Source organism: Neohortaea acidophila, assembly GCF_010093505.1.
Source record: "Neohortaea acidophila strain CBS 113389 unplaced genomic scaffold BDY17scaffold_7, whole genome shotgun sequence".
NCBI classification, from domain to species: domain Eukaryota; kingdom Fungi; phylum Ascomycota; class Dothideomycetes; order Mycosphaerellales; family Teratosphaeriaceae; genus Neohortaea; species Neohortaea acidophila.
In genome coordinates, this window is record NW_022985516.1 from 597,423 (window position 1) to 610,386 (window position 12,964).

The 12,964-nt window shown below is 55.6% G+C and overlaps 5 protein-coding genes across 5 annotated transcripts; 3 read left to right on the forward strand and 2 right to left on the reverse strand.

Moving 5' to 3' along the window:
• Positions 1-1,449: 1,449 nt before the first annotated feature.
• On the reverse strand, positions 1,450-5,052 carry BDY17DRAFT_233123 (armadillo-type protein; the record flags this gene model as incomplete). Its single annotated transcript, XM_033730246.1, has 1 exon — positions 1,450-5,052. A coding segment is annotated over one exon (3,603 nt), but the record flags the coding sequence as incomplete, so codon positions are not given.
• Positions 5,053-5,406: 354 nt separating this feature from the next.
• On the reverse strand, positions 5,407-7,920 carry BDY17DRAFT_299808 (putative glycosyl hydrolase). The gene is made up of 2 exons (XM_033733953.1): positions 7,898-7,920; positions 5,407-7,849 (listed from the first exon to the last, which is right to left on the reverse strand). The coding sequence occupies exon 2, from the start codon at positions 7,771-7,773 to the stop codon at positions 5,467-5,469; it is 2,307 nt and encodes a 768-aa protein (XP_033588410.1). The 5' UTR covers positions 7,774-7,849; positions 7,898-7,920; the 3' UTR covers positions 5,407-5,466.
• A 232-nt stretch (positions 7,921-8,152) lies between these two features.
• Positions 8,153-10,057, forward strand: BDY17DRAFT_299810 (uncharacterized protein). Its single transcript, XM_033733954.1, has one exon. It carries the CDS (start codon positions 8,249-8,251, stop codon positions 9,845-9,847), a length of 1,599 nt encoding a protein of 532 aa, XP_033588411.1. The 5' UTR covers positions 8,153-8,248; the 3' UTR covers positions 9,848-10,057.
• A 497-nt stretch (positions 10,058-10,554) lies between these two features.
• On the forward strand, positions 10,555-12,117 carry BDY17DRAFT_267983 (aldo-keto reductase). Its single transcript, XM_033731918.1, has 3 exons — positions 10,555-10,796; positions 10,858-11,525; positions 11,577-12,117. Exons 1-3 carry the CDS (start codon positions 10,632-10,634, stop codon positions 11,776-11,778), a joined length of 1,035 nt encoding a protein of 344 aa, XP_033588412.1. The 5' UTR covers positions 10,555-10,631; the 3' UTR covers positions 11,779-12,117.
• A 1-nt stretch (position 12,118) lies between these two features.
• Positions 12,119-12,914, forward strand: BDY17DRAFT_340002 (uncharacterized protein; the record flags this gene model as incomplete). Its single annotated transcript, XM_033737976.1, has 2 exons — positions 12,119-12,379; positions 12,591-12,914. Coding segments are annotated over 2 exons (445 nt in total), but the record flags the coding sequence as incomplete, so codon positions are not given.
• Positions 12,915-12,964: the final 50 nt, after the last annotated feature.

The window sequence follows — 12,964 nt, forward strand, 5'->3', positions numbered from 1 at the left end:
GCCCTTTGCGGGCAATTAAACCGTACATAGGAGCGCCGCCCCGGAACCACAGCACCGCAAATTGACCTCGTAGACGAGATACCACCTGCTCAGGAGAATGGTCGATTGTGCGTCCGTGTGGTCTGGTCTAGGAGACAGGACGCGTCTTCATCGCGACGCCTCGCTCACGCGTTCGGGGGCCATCATGCTGGGCAATAGGAGAAACCGGAATCGTCCTCCGCTGTTGCCCTACCGCTTCGCATCGCGCATCGAGGTGGAAATTGGCCTCCCCATGGCCTGACCGCATCGTACAATCGCAATCTTACCATCTCTCTGCTTCCGTAATCTTGATCATCGTCGCGAAAGGCTCATTCAAGGAGGTCTGGTCAGGCGAGATCTCCAAATGCCGGATCTGGGCAGTGGTGCGACTCCGCCGCATGCCCGAATCCGTGAATAATAGCAAAGAATAGGCAATGACAACACCTTCAACAATGGAGAAACAGTGTTGTCAACCCAGCCTATTCGCACTATGTATCATGAATCCTCTCACAGTGTCAAAGACATGTCACCAAATTCCTTCAACAGGCGAAGGAAGCGATTGACAAGCTCCCCCATACTCCCCCATAATCTCCCTGTTCCCCATACCCAGCCTCACAAGGACCCGCCCGCAAACCAACCACACGACCACATCCCGACAAAACCTCAACTTCTGTCACACTTGCCCACGTCCCCTTTCATGCTGCTGCTGCTGCGATCTCCCAGAAACGCAAGCAGCGGGCAACTTGGAAGGAAGGGCAGCCTGCACGCTACTTTAGTCTGCAAAAGCCCTACATTGCCCCAAACGAAAAGCCCTACATGGTGATGATCCGGCTCGACTTTGCGAAGGGCGCACTCCCGTTGGTCGAGAGCCCGACACAGCACGCCCTTTTGTCGTGCTGGCCAACGCTGCTATCTCGGGCAACCGATAACGCTATTGATCTTTGTGCTGCCTTGCCCGTCCTGGCTGACTCCCAACACGGCGATGTATACGGAGGGGGTTTTGTGTATCGATCCCGCCGACTGACCTGCTCCGCAATGGCTTCTAATTCTGGTGAGACACGGTATGGTACGAATATAGTATCAAGATGGAGATGTTGGTGGCGTGCTTCCGCTATAGCCGGGTGAGAGAATGCAGAGAGTCGCAGCAGCAAGTACGAGGAAAGGGGAAGGGCGTAGGGCTGGTGTTGACAATCATGCAAGATTGCTTCTCCGTCGAGAGTCTCTAGACGGCGTATGGCCGTCGGACGCTTCATGGCGTTCTGATAGCAGAGTCACTTCTTCTCTCTCCTTCTCTTCAACCGTAAGGCAAGTCGTAAAGACCATCTTCCGGAAACGAGTATTCCTCGCCTCCTAAGTCTCCTCAAACAATCCCGCCACGCCCTCCAACCCCGCCTCCTCCCCCTTCAGAATCGTAGGCCGCTGCTCCACCTCCATATACTGCTGCAACACCTTCGACTTCTTCGGCGCCGCCGCACTCAGCGGCACAATCTTGCCCGCCTCGTAGATACTCACGCCCCGCACGCCATCCAGCAAGTTGAGCACGAGCGCACGCTGCTGCCTCTCGTTCGCCGCCTTGCCAATCTTCCCCAGCGCCTTGTCGACCTTCGCCGTCGTCATGGCGGGCAAAGAGAGCAAGATGTCGCGCGGGATGTTGGTGCGGGGGGAGTAGAGCGAAAGGATCTGGGCAATGAGGGCCGCGAGGTCTTTCTGCATATCGGAGAAGTAGGGTTCGTTGAGGGAGGTGATGCACGCTTTTAGCACTTCGGTGCTGATGAAGTCGCGCACCTGTGGTGCCGGGGGCGCGTCGTCGGATTGGAAGAGCGGGATGATGCTGCGGAAGACGCGACAGATGGTCGTGCAGCATCTCGTGTCGCGCATGCGCAGCGCGTGCGTGCAGAAGAGCATCAGGTGTTCCAGGATGGAGAGGTCGGATAGGACCATGTTGTCTCGACTGGGTTTGACGGGCCCATGGCCGTTGCTCTGCTGAGGCGGCGTGTCGAATTCGAGGAGGAATGTCACGAACGAGACCATCGAGTAGGTCAGATGGCGCAACACGCTCTCCACACGCATCTCTTCTGACAACTCGGCGTCTTCAGCGTTTTGATGACTCGCTTGACCAAGCGCCTCCCATTCACTGCTGATCTTCTTGTCGAACTTGTGGAAGAGCTGAGTGAGGAGCGGAGGGAGGAAGAGCTTGCGATGATGAGGTGGACAGCGCTGCACAATCCCAGTCATCAGGTTGATGAGTGGATGGAGTTGGTTCGCTGATAGAGCGTCGGCATCAGCAAAGAGAGCCTCCGCCAGAGATGGCGCGAGGTCTGGGATGCCGAACACCGGCTCTTCGAACTTGGTCATGAGGTAGAGCATGTGGTATCCTTGCTCGCGAATGTTCCTCATCGTCCCGCGAACGGCGCTTGCAAAGCCTTCGTACGACGTCTTGGACCCGCTGATGCGAGCATAAAACTCATCCTTGCTTTCACTCGAGATGCCCGACTGCCAGAAGCGATCTTGCAGCGTACGCTTGATGACCATCTGCAGCTCCTCCGGCAGCTGTGACCAGTTGGACATGTTGTGGAAGGCCTGTGCATGACGAAGCAGCTGGAGGAGGTTTGGCAGAATCACGGGGATAATGCCACTCCAGAGCTGGCAAGCGATTTCGAATTCTTCGGTGCCACTCCCCAGCTTCTCGATCGTCGCAGCCAGCATGGACTTTGTCATTCGAATCGGTAGGGCATCGCCCTTGGCACGGATCTCAGCCTGCCTCGCCTGCCCTGCATCGTCGAGTTGCTGAGTCGCCCAGTCTGAGATCTGATCAAACCGGTTCCGCCGGTAAAAGTCAGGTAGATTTCCAAGACCTAGACTCTGGCAAAAGCTAGACAAGGTCGTCACGGACGCACTGAGCGAGGGCTCCTGCCAGGCCTCGTAGACCGGGCTGAGCATCTGCTGCAAGCGACCGAGGCGCATGCTGTTGTCGATTCCTTTCGCGCGGTAGACAATCATGAAGAGGAAAGCCTTGTAACCCCAAACCAGGCGAGCATCGTCGGCGTGTTTCCGTACCAACGCATCGCAGCGTGATTCGAGCTCGCCATAGACTTCAAGAAGATCATCGGCGAACGCCAACGCGAGCTTCTGAAGTTCAATGACCCTCAGTGCTTCGAAAGACTTGATGGCATCGGAATATGCAGTGTGTGCCGGTCGGTCCTGGAGCTGTACCGCCAGCAGGCGTATCACAATCTCCAGGACGGACGCTGGCTCCGGCTTGATTGTGCGCAGAACAAAAGTCACCATCTGCACTATCAGTTCCGCCACCTCCGGGTCATCTACGGGAGCGTTGACAATGTCGTGACTCCATCGGCGAAGCAGGTCTGATGCCGCGGCCTTCTCCTCTTCGACCTTCGTATGTAGCTCGTCTTCGGGCGCGACAGTGGCAACATCTGCCAGCCACTGCTGAAATCCTTTCAAGGTGTTGGCCGCCAATTGATATTGCGCCTCAAATTGCAGACTCGGTAAACTCGTCTTGGAGTACCTCTCACTATCAAAACCACGGTCGAAGGTGTATGGACCGGTGTACAGCAGATCTCGTATCTGTCCGAGAACATGTGACAGTGCTTCCATCGGTCTCACTCGGGCAATAGTCTGGATGATGGAAACACAGTATCGTCTGTAGTTCCCCAGAAACGCGTGTCGTTCTGGTGTGGTGTCGAAATCGTCGTTCAGTAATTGGATCACTTCGTCTTCAGACTCGTCTGATTCCGAGATGGCTTCATATCGCAGAAGTCTACTGCTGCAGATTTGCACCAGCGGTCCTAGAGCTTGGAAGACGTAATCGGTGATTCTCGAATCCCGCGCGCCCATGAGCTTGGTCCACGAGTATAGGACCGGAATCGAAACAACGAGACTCTTACTCTGCAGCACTTGCAAGAGGAGGTCGAAGAACGCAGGCAGATCCATCTTCGCGTCGACCAGCTCCGGGTGACGGGCGATGGCCTCGGCCAGAATGCTGAGAACCTCGGAGAGCTTCTTCTGGAGCGTGTAGTCGTCCTCTCCAAGCGGGCTTTGTGCGCGTTCGAAGATTTGTCGGATCAAGGAGATGCCGTCGGGCTGCAGAGCTTGTTGAAAGATGCACAGCCAAGAGTCGTGCCAGTGCTGTCCGTATGGCCTATTCAGGAGGGCGTATAGCGCTTCGGTTGCGGCAGTCTGAAGGGTGACGTCGTCGGTATGGAATGCCAGAAAGATGCAGTCGACGGCGTTTACCCCCACGGCCGCTTTCAGACTAACCCAAGTCATCGCCGGCCGGAGGGCATGAAGCGCTTTGATGGCACAGAAAGACATGGACTGCAGCATGGCAGGGTTGCCGCCGACGCGCAATGATTTGACACAAGTTGCGAAGAAGCCGCAGACCCTCGCCAGCCATCCCTCGTTTCCAGACCGTACCAGCTCCCTTCCAGCCTTGGGTACTCCCATCTCGGCGTACAGATCGGCAGGCACCATGATTTCGTTCAAGGAGTCTCCTAGTACGTCTAACCGCAGTCCAGCAACGGCATCTTCGTTGTTGATGATGTCCTCGCTGAGAATCTCCAGCACATACAACACCAGGATCTTGTTCGCCGTGCCCTTCTCCGTCAGCGGCTTGTCCCACAGCGTGACGAGCAAAGCGTCCATGTCCACCCATTCGTCGCCCCAGCATCTTTTCGCCACTTCCACCCACAGCTGAGCAATCTTGTTCCGGATGTACAGCACATCTTGCTCGCGGATGCTGCCCGCAAGACACTTCACCCACGTCCGCAACTGCGTCGTTTGATCGGGTGTGTATTCCGGCCATCGGTGGCGCACGGCATGCTCCAGCAGCTGCAGGCCGTAGTATCGCACCGCATCGTTTTGCTTCCAGTCGTCTGCGAGGGTGAAGCCGTGGTGGGGCGCGGCGGGTTGGTGCTTGACTTGTTCGAGGAATTCGAGCGCTTGCTGGCGGACCTCGTTGGAAACGCGAGGATCGAGCGTGGCGTGGAGAGCTTGATTGATGTTGTTCAGCTGGTCGGGGGTAGCTGTCGGCTCCCGCCAGTGGACATCGAATGCGCCGTCGAGGCCGCCGTCCATGTTGAAGAGGTGGTCAGGTCAGCGAGAGTGAAAGTGGCATGACCATCTCGAAGACCAAGCAGCGTGGGTTCGGTCAAGTCCCCTGGCGGATGATAGGAAGTGATAAGAAGTGAATGCCGTCGTGTGTTACTCTTCTTCACATTCACTGACGTCGGTCCCAGTAACGTGGAACGCGAAGGATGATGATGTCGGCTTCCGCAAACGAAGGTAAGGTTAAAAATAAGGCTTCGCGCGCGTGGAGCTCTTCCGGCGCCGGATTTGGTTCCACAGCTTACGCGTGGTCACGGGACATCATCGATTTCTTAACCATTAAGATTCCGCCCATATACCGTGCTCACCTCGTGATATTCGTATCTACATGACAGCACAATTTTTGCCCATTGCCCAGTACGCCTCCATGTAACTCTCATCCTCCTCCTTGCTCACAAAAGCCCCATTCTTTCTCTTCACCCCCTTGATAGTCACTTTCTGCTCACCCTCCCCATGCCACCACTTGAACACCTGCTGTCGCGCGCCCTCTGCCTTCTCCTCCACCTCAATCTTCCATTTTCCGCCCGTGGCGTCCACGCTGGTGTACTGCTGTGGGAAGTGGAACTCTGGAAGGATGATCTCGGTCGGGTAGTCTTGAGGCGTAGGTGAGGGTGATGTGAGAGACAGGGTGAACGCGCAGTTCTTGAGATCGAAGCCGTAACTGTCGACAGTCCCATGTGTGTAGACTGGAGACGGCCTCACAAATGCTTCAGCAGCCCGGAATCCGGGCTGCTCGTCTGCCTGGACAGAGTATGAGGGATTCCGCACCATCTGGTTTACCGAAAGCGTCTTCTTCAAGCTGCCGGGCCCAATGGTCGCACTGCGGTCACTCTGGCTTTCCGAGTAGCTCGGACTCGCCGGGTCGAGACTGAGTTTGCCGGTGTTGCCATCTGCACCTACGACGTAGCCAGCGGGCGGTAAAGGTCGATCTTCTTCGCAGTAGATGCTCAGATCCTCTCCATTCCAGTTATCGCCCAAGGCATGGTTGCTTGTCGCGGTGTAGACCCACCAAGTAAAGCCTTGCGCGCCACTTCCCTCGAGGGCGTATCCGTTTGCATCGGTTGCTGCGATTTGGCTGCCGTAATTCCCGGTCGAATAAGCCTTCTTGTCATCCATATCGTAAGGGATGCCAATCTCCGTGAAGATGCAGGGTCGAGGCCCCATTAGGTCCATCGCTTCATTCCGCATCACACTCAGCTGATCTTTGAAGCAATTGCGGATGGCGGTCTCTCCAAGCTTGATCGCGAAGGCGGGGGTCAAATATTTCCCTCGCATAACGCCAATGACATCGATATTCCAGACACGGTTCCAATGCTTCGTCAACAACGTGATGCCGTCGTAGAAGTGGCTGGCGAAGACGGTATTGTCGTCATCGTCTCTGGTTCCGCGGGTGCTGGGAGGTATCTCGTAAGGCGAAGGCTGAATGAACATAATACTCTCGCTCCACACAGAGCGTATGGCTTGTGCATAGGCGCGGTAATGGTCCATGAAGTAGTGGTTGTTCCAATACTCGTAGTCGAGTTTTTTGCGTGTCTTCGGGTGCTTTGCAAAATAAAAAGGCTGCAGGAGTTCGTCGTTTGCGGGATCCCACACTCCATGCTGAGCCCATATACACTGCCCCAGCTTCCATCCCGCATCTCGTTTCCAGCCATATTTCTCGTCGTCCCAGGAAGATGGATCGAGCCATGCGCTCTCTCCGCCGGGATCTACTAGCTCCGTGCCGCTTTTATATGGGCCAAGACTGCCGAAATCCCAAGTCTCGACTTCCACAGCACGGCCAGATCCCGTGAGCATCGATTGCCAACCGGTGGGTGTCGTCAGCTTGCGCAGGTTCTGGTCTTTGGGAATTACTCTGAGATCAGGATGACCGACATAGCCCCTGCTCGGCTCGTTCATACTCTCGTACCCGATGACGACATCGTGTTCGAGATCGCCAGCATCGTGAATACGTTGAGCCAGATGTTGACAGGCAGCGATGAAATGACCTTGGAGGTAGTCCTGGATATTTTTGCCATCGATTACACATTTCGGCGCGAAATCTCGGCCGGCGAAGAAGAGGGTGTTCATTGTCTGGGTTACCAGCCGCTGATAGTTGGTAGCCCAGCACATTTTTGGAAATTCCAGTGGATTTGGCCAAGTATTTTGCACAATAGCTGCTTGTGTGGAGGTGAATTTCGTGGGGTCAAAGCCAGCGGCATACAGCGTCCACATGGGCGCGCCTGAGCCACCAGTGAATCGAGACCATACATCCTGGTGCGGGTCCATGAAGACGTAGAAGCCGTATTGCTTGGCGATCCTGAGTACCTCAATGGTATGGGCAATGAATTCTTCGTCGTATTTGCCGGGACCAGCATGCTCGAGAGCCTCCCAGGTGAAGATGTAACGGATGCAATTGTATCCCCATCGTCTCAGCCGGGCGAAATGCGAATGGGCTTGAGACACGGGGAAGGGTCGATCCACGAATGATACATTATCGCCATCGAAGAACTTCTCGCGCACGTGAGAGGGAATGTCGGGGTGTGCAGGGAGTTTCGCGTCCCCCGCGACATTGATTCCGCGAAGAGTTACCTCGCGATTTTTGGGGTCTCGGAAGGTCGTGCCTTCGACGCGGATCCGAAGGGATGAGGCCATGCTGGTTACACGAGAGCAGTCCTGGCCCTATGGCCTTCTGTTCTTAGAATTGACCACTCAAGCAGTCGGTTCGCCGCTGATCCAGATCAGGTCACGTCTGTTGAAGAGACCTTTTCGAACGCACGCAATCAAGTAGGCAGCAATAGATCTCAGACCGACCAAGGTGAATTCGTACCGCATAAAGGTTCAGACCAGAACTTTTCCGAGCATTGAACGAGGATGTTGGAATACTTGAACCCGGGGAAACACTCTTGATGCGGTTGAGCGGCAGTCAAGAAGACGTCACCTCCCCGACGACTCGGGAAAGGCGGCGAGCGGAAGGGGCCGCCGCGTGGTTGTGGCGCCCGCAAGGTCGCATCTGTGGCTTGACGACAGTTGGCCCGAACCCTCGAAATATGGACTGGCCCCCGGGGACAATGCCAACGTCCTACACAACAACTGCGTCGCATTGCATGGGCCGTCAACATCCACAACCATGATACTCCGATTCTCGTCTCTCGCGCTGAGCGCCCTCTGCCTCTCCTCTGTCCCATTCGCCTCCGCCTTCTCTGCATCAGACATACCCGCCGACACCCCCGTTTCCCAACTCATTGCGAGCGCGAATGCGAACCTGGCCCAAGGCAACGCGCATGATGCTCTGACGTACTTCGACGCCGCGGTCACCAAGGACCCGAGTAACTACTTGACCATCTTCAAGCGCGGCGCAACGTACCTGTCGCTGGGCCGCAATGCGCAAGCGAACAAAGACTTCGATCAAGTGCTTGTGCTGAAGCCGGGGTTCGAGGGCGCATTGACGCAACGGGCAAAGTTAAAAGCGAGGAGTGCGGACTGGACAGGGGCGAGGGAGGACTACCTTGCTGCGGGAAAAGCAGGAAGTGAAGACGTCGGTCGGCTGGACGAGGCCGAGGGAGCGGCGAAGCTGGCGGTGGATGCAGAGAAGGGCGGCGATTGGGAGGCATGTGTGACGCATGCGGGCATCGCGATTCTCGTCGCTGGCACATCTCTCGAACTCAGACAACGGAGGGCAAGATGCCGATTCGAAAAGGGCGAGATCATGGAGGGAATTGCCGACCTCACTCATGCACTGCAAATCAATGCGGCATCGATCGAACCACATCTGCAAATCTCCGCAATGACTTTCTATACCCTTGGCGAGACCGACAAAGGCCTGACGGCCATCTCGAAATGCCTCCACAACGACCCCGACAACAAGGCCTGCACAAAGCTTCGGAAATCCGAAAAGGCGATTGACCGGACGCTCAAGAAGTTCAATGCCCTGTACGAGAAACGGCAGTTCGCGTCTGCCGCCAAACTGCTGGTCCCACAAGGCGAGAGTGATCCTGGCTTATTAAAGAACGTCCAGGACGATATCAAGTCATACCGAGAGCTAGGCTACATCCACGCCAAAGCCACATCCGACTCGCTCTATGCCAGCCTGGTGGAAAAGACATGCGAAGCTTACAGCGAGATGAACAACGCCAAGAAGGCACAAGCATACTGCGAGGAAACGCTCACTTACAACTCCAACTCCCTCCCGGCCTTGTTGAACCAAGCACAACGACAGATCGACGCCGACGAATTCGAGCCCGCGTTAGGCACGCTAAACACGGCAAAGGAACACCACGGCAATCAGGGGAAGATCCAAGAGATGATGCAGAAAGCACAAACCCTGCTCAAGCGAAGCAAGCAAAAGGACTACTACAAAGTCCTCGGCGTGTCGCGCGACGCAGACGAGCGCGAAATCAAGCGCGCAATGCGGAAATTGACGAAAGAGCACCATCCCGACAAGGCGGCGCAACGAGGCGTCAGCCCGGAAGAGGCGCAGAAGAAGATGACCACCATCAACGAGGCGTACGAGGTGCTGTCGGACCCGGAGCTGAAGGCGAGGTATGATCGGGGTGACGATCCGAATGACCCTTATTCGCAAGGCCAGCAGCCTTTCCAGGGCAGTCCGTTTGGTTTTGGAGCGGGAGGACAGCCGGTTTTCTTCCAGCAGAGAGGTGGTGGAGGCAGCTTCAAGTTTCAGGGTGGAGGTGGCGGGTTCCAGTTTCCTGGCGGGTTTCCGTTTGGTTGATTGCTTTTGCTTGTTTGCGACTCTGGGTTTTGGTGTACTGCATAGCGTGGAGTCGACATGGTGGATTGGCTGGCTCTCGAGAAAGCAGTATGCAAACCTCAATTACTATGTCCCTCTCGAGCGTGAACTCACTCGATTGAAGTGTTGCAATTACCCGTGGTGAGCCCACGATAGCGGACATACACGATGATAAGCACGGTGATAATACGGTGCAAATGTGGTGTAAATCGAGTGAAGCTGGGGTGTTGGGCGCTTATAGTGTTCAGAGACTGTACATCCGCTAGCTTCCGCTCCTCTCAGCCAATGATATAGCTCAAAATTGAACATTAGTATATAATGAATTCAAAATCCCAGGAGTTTCGACAGCAGCGTTTTGATTAAATGACGATGTCCTTGCCTTTTACCAGGTCACCCCGTAACTTCGAGCGCACAAATGCTGTCCTGAATCTTTGGAAAAACTTTGCTTTTTGCTCTTTGAGCTTCCAATTGTTTTTGAAATGCGGAGTCTATGAAATGGATAAATCATTTTTAGCACTTTCCTGACGGTGTAATCGCAGTCGAGGGAATGCGCGGTGGAAAGAAACGTCCCGCAATTGCCGACGATACCATTGCAAGACCCTGTTTCATCATTGGTGGGGAAGGTCATCGACGGCGATAAAATGGGGTTAACAAACCCGCACGTCACTCGTTATAAATGCGCAGACAACCCCCACAATCCATTCGCGCCAGGTTGACTTAAAACATCCAGCACGTATTGTCTACCAATTGACTCCAATCTCTCACTATGGCACCAAATTACCCACAACGCAAGATCGGAAACGACAATGTCTCTGCTGAGGGGCTCGGATGCATGGGCATGTCGTTTGCCTACACCTCATTCGGCGGATACGACAACGAGCAGTCGTACAAGGTGTTGACGAAAGCTGCCGACCTGGGCGTGAACCTCTGGGTATGAATGCGGCATAGAACAGGAAAGTGCCCGGCAACTAACACTGATGCTCCCCGCGCAGGACACGAGCGACATCTACGGCCCTCACACCAACGAACAGCTCATCGGCAAATGGTTCAAGGAGACTGGACGCAGAGACGAAATCTTCCTCTGCACCAAGTTCGGTAACCTTCGCATCGACGGGAAGCCGGCTGTGAGAGGCGACTTTGACTACGTCAAGGAAGCATGCCAGGCCAGCTTGGATCGACTTAACACCGATCACATCGACCTGTACTATCAACATCGTGTTGACGACAAGGTCCCCATCGAAGAGACTGTGCGAGCGATGGTAGAGTTGAAGAACGAGGGCAAGATCAGGTACCTCGGACTGTCGGAATGCTCGGCAAAGACACTGAGGAGGGCATACGCCGTGCACCCCATTGCCGCCGCTCAGATGGAGTTCAGCCCCTTCGCGTTGGAGATCGAGTCCGAGCAGACTGAGTTTTTGAAGACGGCGCGAGAGCTGGGAGTCAAGATCATCGCGTACTCGCCTATTGGCCGTGGCTTCCTGACGAACACGATCAAGAGTCGCAAGGACTTTGATGAGGGTGACAACCGCCTTCAGCACCCTCGATTCAGCGAAGAGAACTTTGGCGCGAATCTCAACCTGGTACAGAAGCTGGCGGACATTGCGGAGAAGAAGGGATGCAGCGCGGGACAATTGTCTCTGGCGTGGGTACTTGCGCAAGGGTGAGTGTTGCGGGAGTACGCAAGATCAGGCCAGTACTGACGATCCTCCAGCGAGGACTTTATCCCGATTCCGGGCACCAAGCGAGAGAAATACCTCGAGGAGAATGCGAAGGCGGTCAATGTGACATTGAGCAAGCAAGAAGAAAGCGAGATTCGCAAGGCCATTGAGAGCGTCGGAGGCTCGAAGGGATCTCGTTACCCAGAAGCCATGATGTCCCGGTTGTTCGGTGACAGTGCTCCCCAGAAGGCCTAAGGGCACCGCCGCGGCGGTGACCGGGGGGAACATGTGACGCAAAGACGAGTGGAAATGAACAGCGTCTCAGCACGCGCGCACATGGCTGCAGGAAATGCGGTTACACAACATGAATCTACCAGACCCCACCGAGTCTTCCACTCCACCGCGTCTATCAGCATCGAATCAATGTACATCGTGGAAGGGGAGACTGCCCAAAGCATCTGACTGTCGCCTTGCGTCGCCGTTTGTTTCAGGTGAGTTTGCATGTTCCACAGACACCCCGACCCTGCATGGTCGCTCCTTCCTCGACAAGGCTATAAGCGCGAATCACGATCATCACACAACAATAATAAAGCCAACACCCTCACCCTCGCCCTCCATCTCTCACCCACACTTTTGCGCTCCGGAAGCAGCACGCCCTCCTTTTCTCTCTCACACACACTCTCTTTCCCTTCCTCTTCCATCACGCCCATCCGGCAGCACGCTCTCTGCTCAGCCAAGCATTCTCCCTTGCATTCCTTGCGCCTTCGAGAACGACCGCTACCCCACGCGACAAGCATTCCAGCGCTGCCTCTCGGCAAACAACGGGAGAACGTTATCCCCTCGACGCATCTTCATCGTAAGTCACGCTCTGCTTTTCATCATCCATACACATGCACATGCACACGGCTCGGGGCAAGAAAGGGAAAGAAGGTAGACGGGTCCTTGGTCATCGTTGTCAGTGATTGCAGTCGTCCAGCCTGCCTGTTCTCCACTTGAACATCTCACCTGGTCACGCCTCGAGGACCATGGAAATCTAAGACAACACCACTAACTCCGCTGGACGGCAGCACTCTGCTCGCAGCCACTCATTTCACGCGTCCAACGACACGGCTGAACATCACAGGTCACCACCATGAAATACACAATCATTTCCATCGCGGCGCTGGCGGTCGCGGCTGCGGCGCAGCCCTACCATCGTCACCATCATCACCACGACCATCTCCACGCGGCCAAGCGCCAGAATGGGGTTGACGTTGTTACGGATGTCGTCACCACCACCCTGGCCGCCGAGATCGTCTACGTCAACCAGAACGGCCAGCCCGTGTCTACCTCATACGTCGCCGGCCCGGCCACAACCACCGCGGCGTTGTCGGCTGCCTCCGTCCCCTCGAGTTCTTCGTCTTCGTCGACCGTCACCTTCACCCCTCCAGCCCCTGAGACC

Coding starts and splice junctions, on each gene's coding strand:
- BDY17DRAFT_267983 (XM_033731918.1), top strand. CDS start 10,632: ATGGCACCAAATTACCCACAACGCAAGATCGGAAACGACAATGTCTCT. Junction 10,797..10,857: donor ACCTGGGCGTGAACCTCTGG/GTATGAATGCGG, acceptor CTCCCCGCGCAG/GACACGAGCGACATCTACGG. Junction 11,526..11,576: donor GCGTGGGTACTTGCGCAAGG/GTGAGTGTTGCG, acceptor ACGATCCTCCAG/CGAGGACTTTATCCCGATTC.
- BDY17DRAFT_299808 (XM_033733953.1), bottom strand. CDS start 7,773: ATGGCCTCATCCCTTCGGATCCGCGTCGAAGGCACGACCTTCCGAGAC.
- BDY17DRAFT_299810 (XM_033733954.1), top strand. CDS start 8,249: ATGATACTCCGATTCTCGTCTCTCGCGCTGAGCGCCCTCTGCCTCTCC.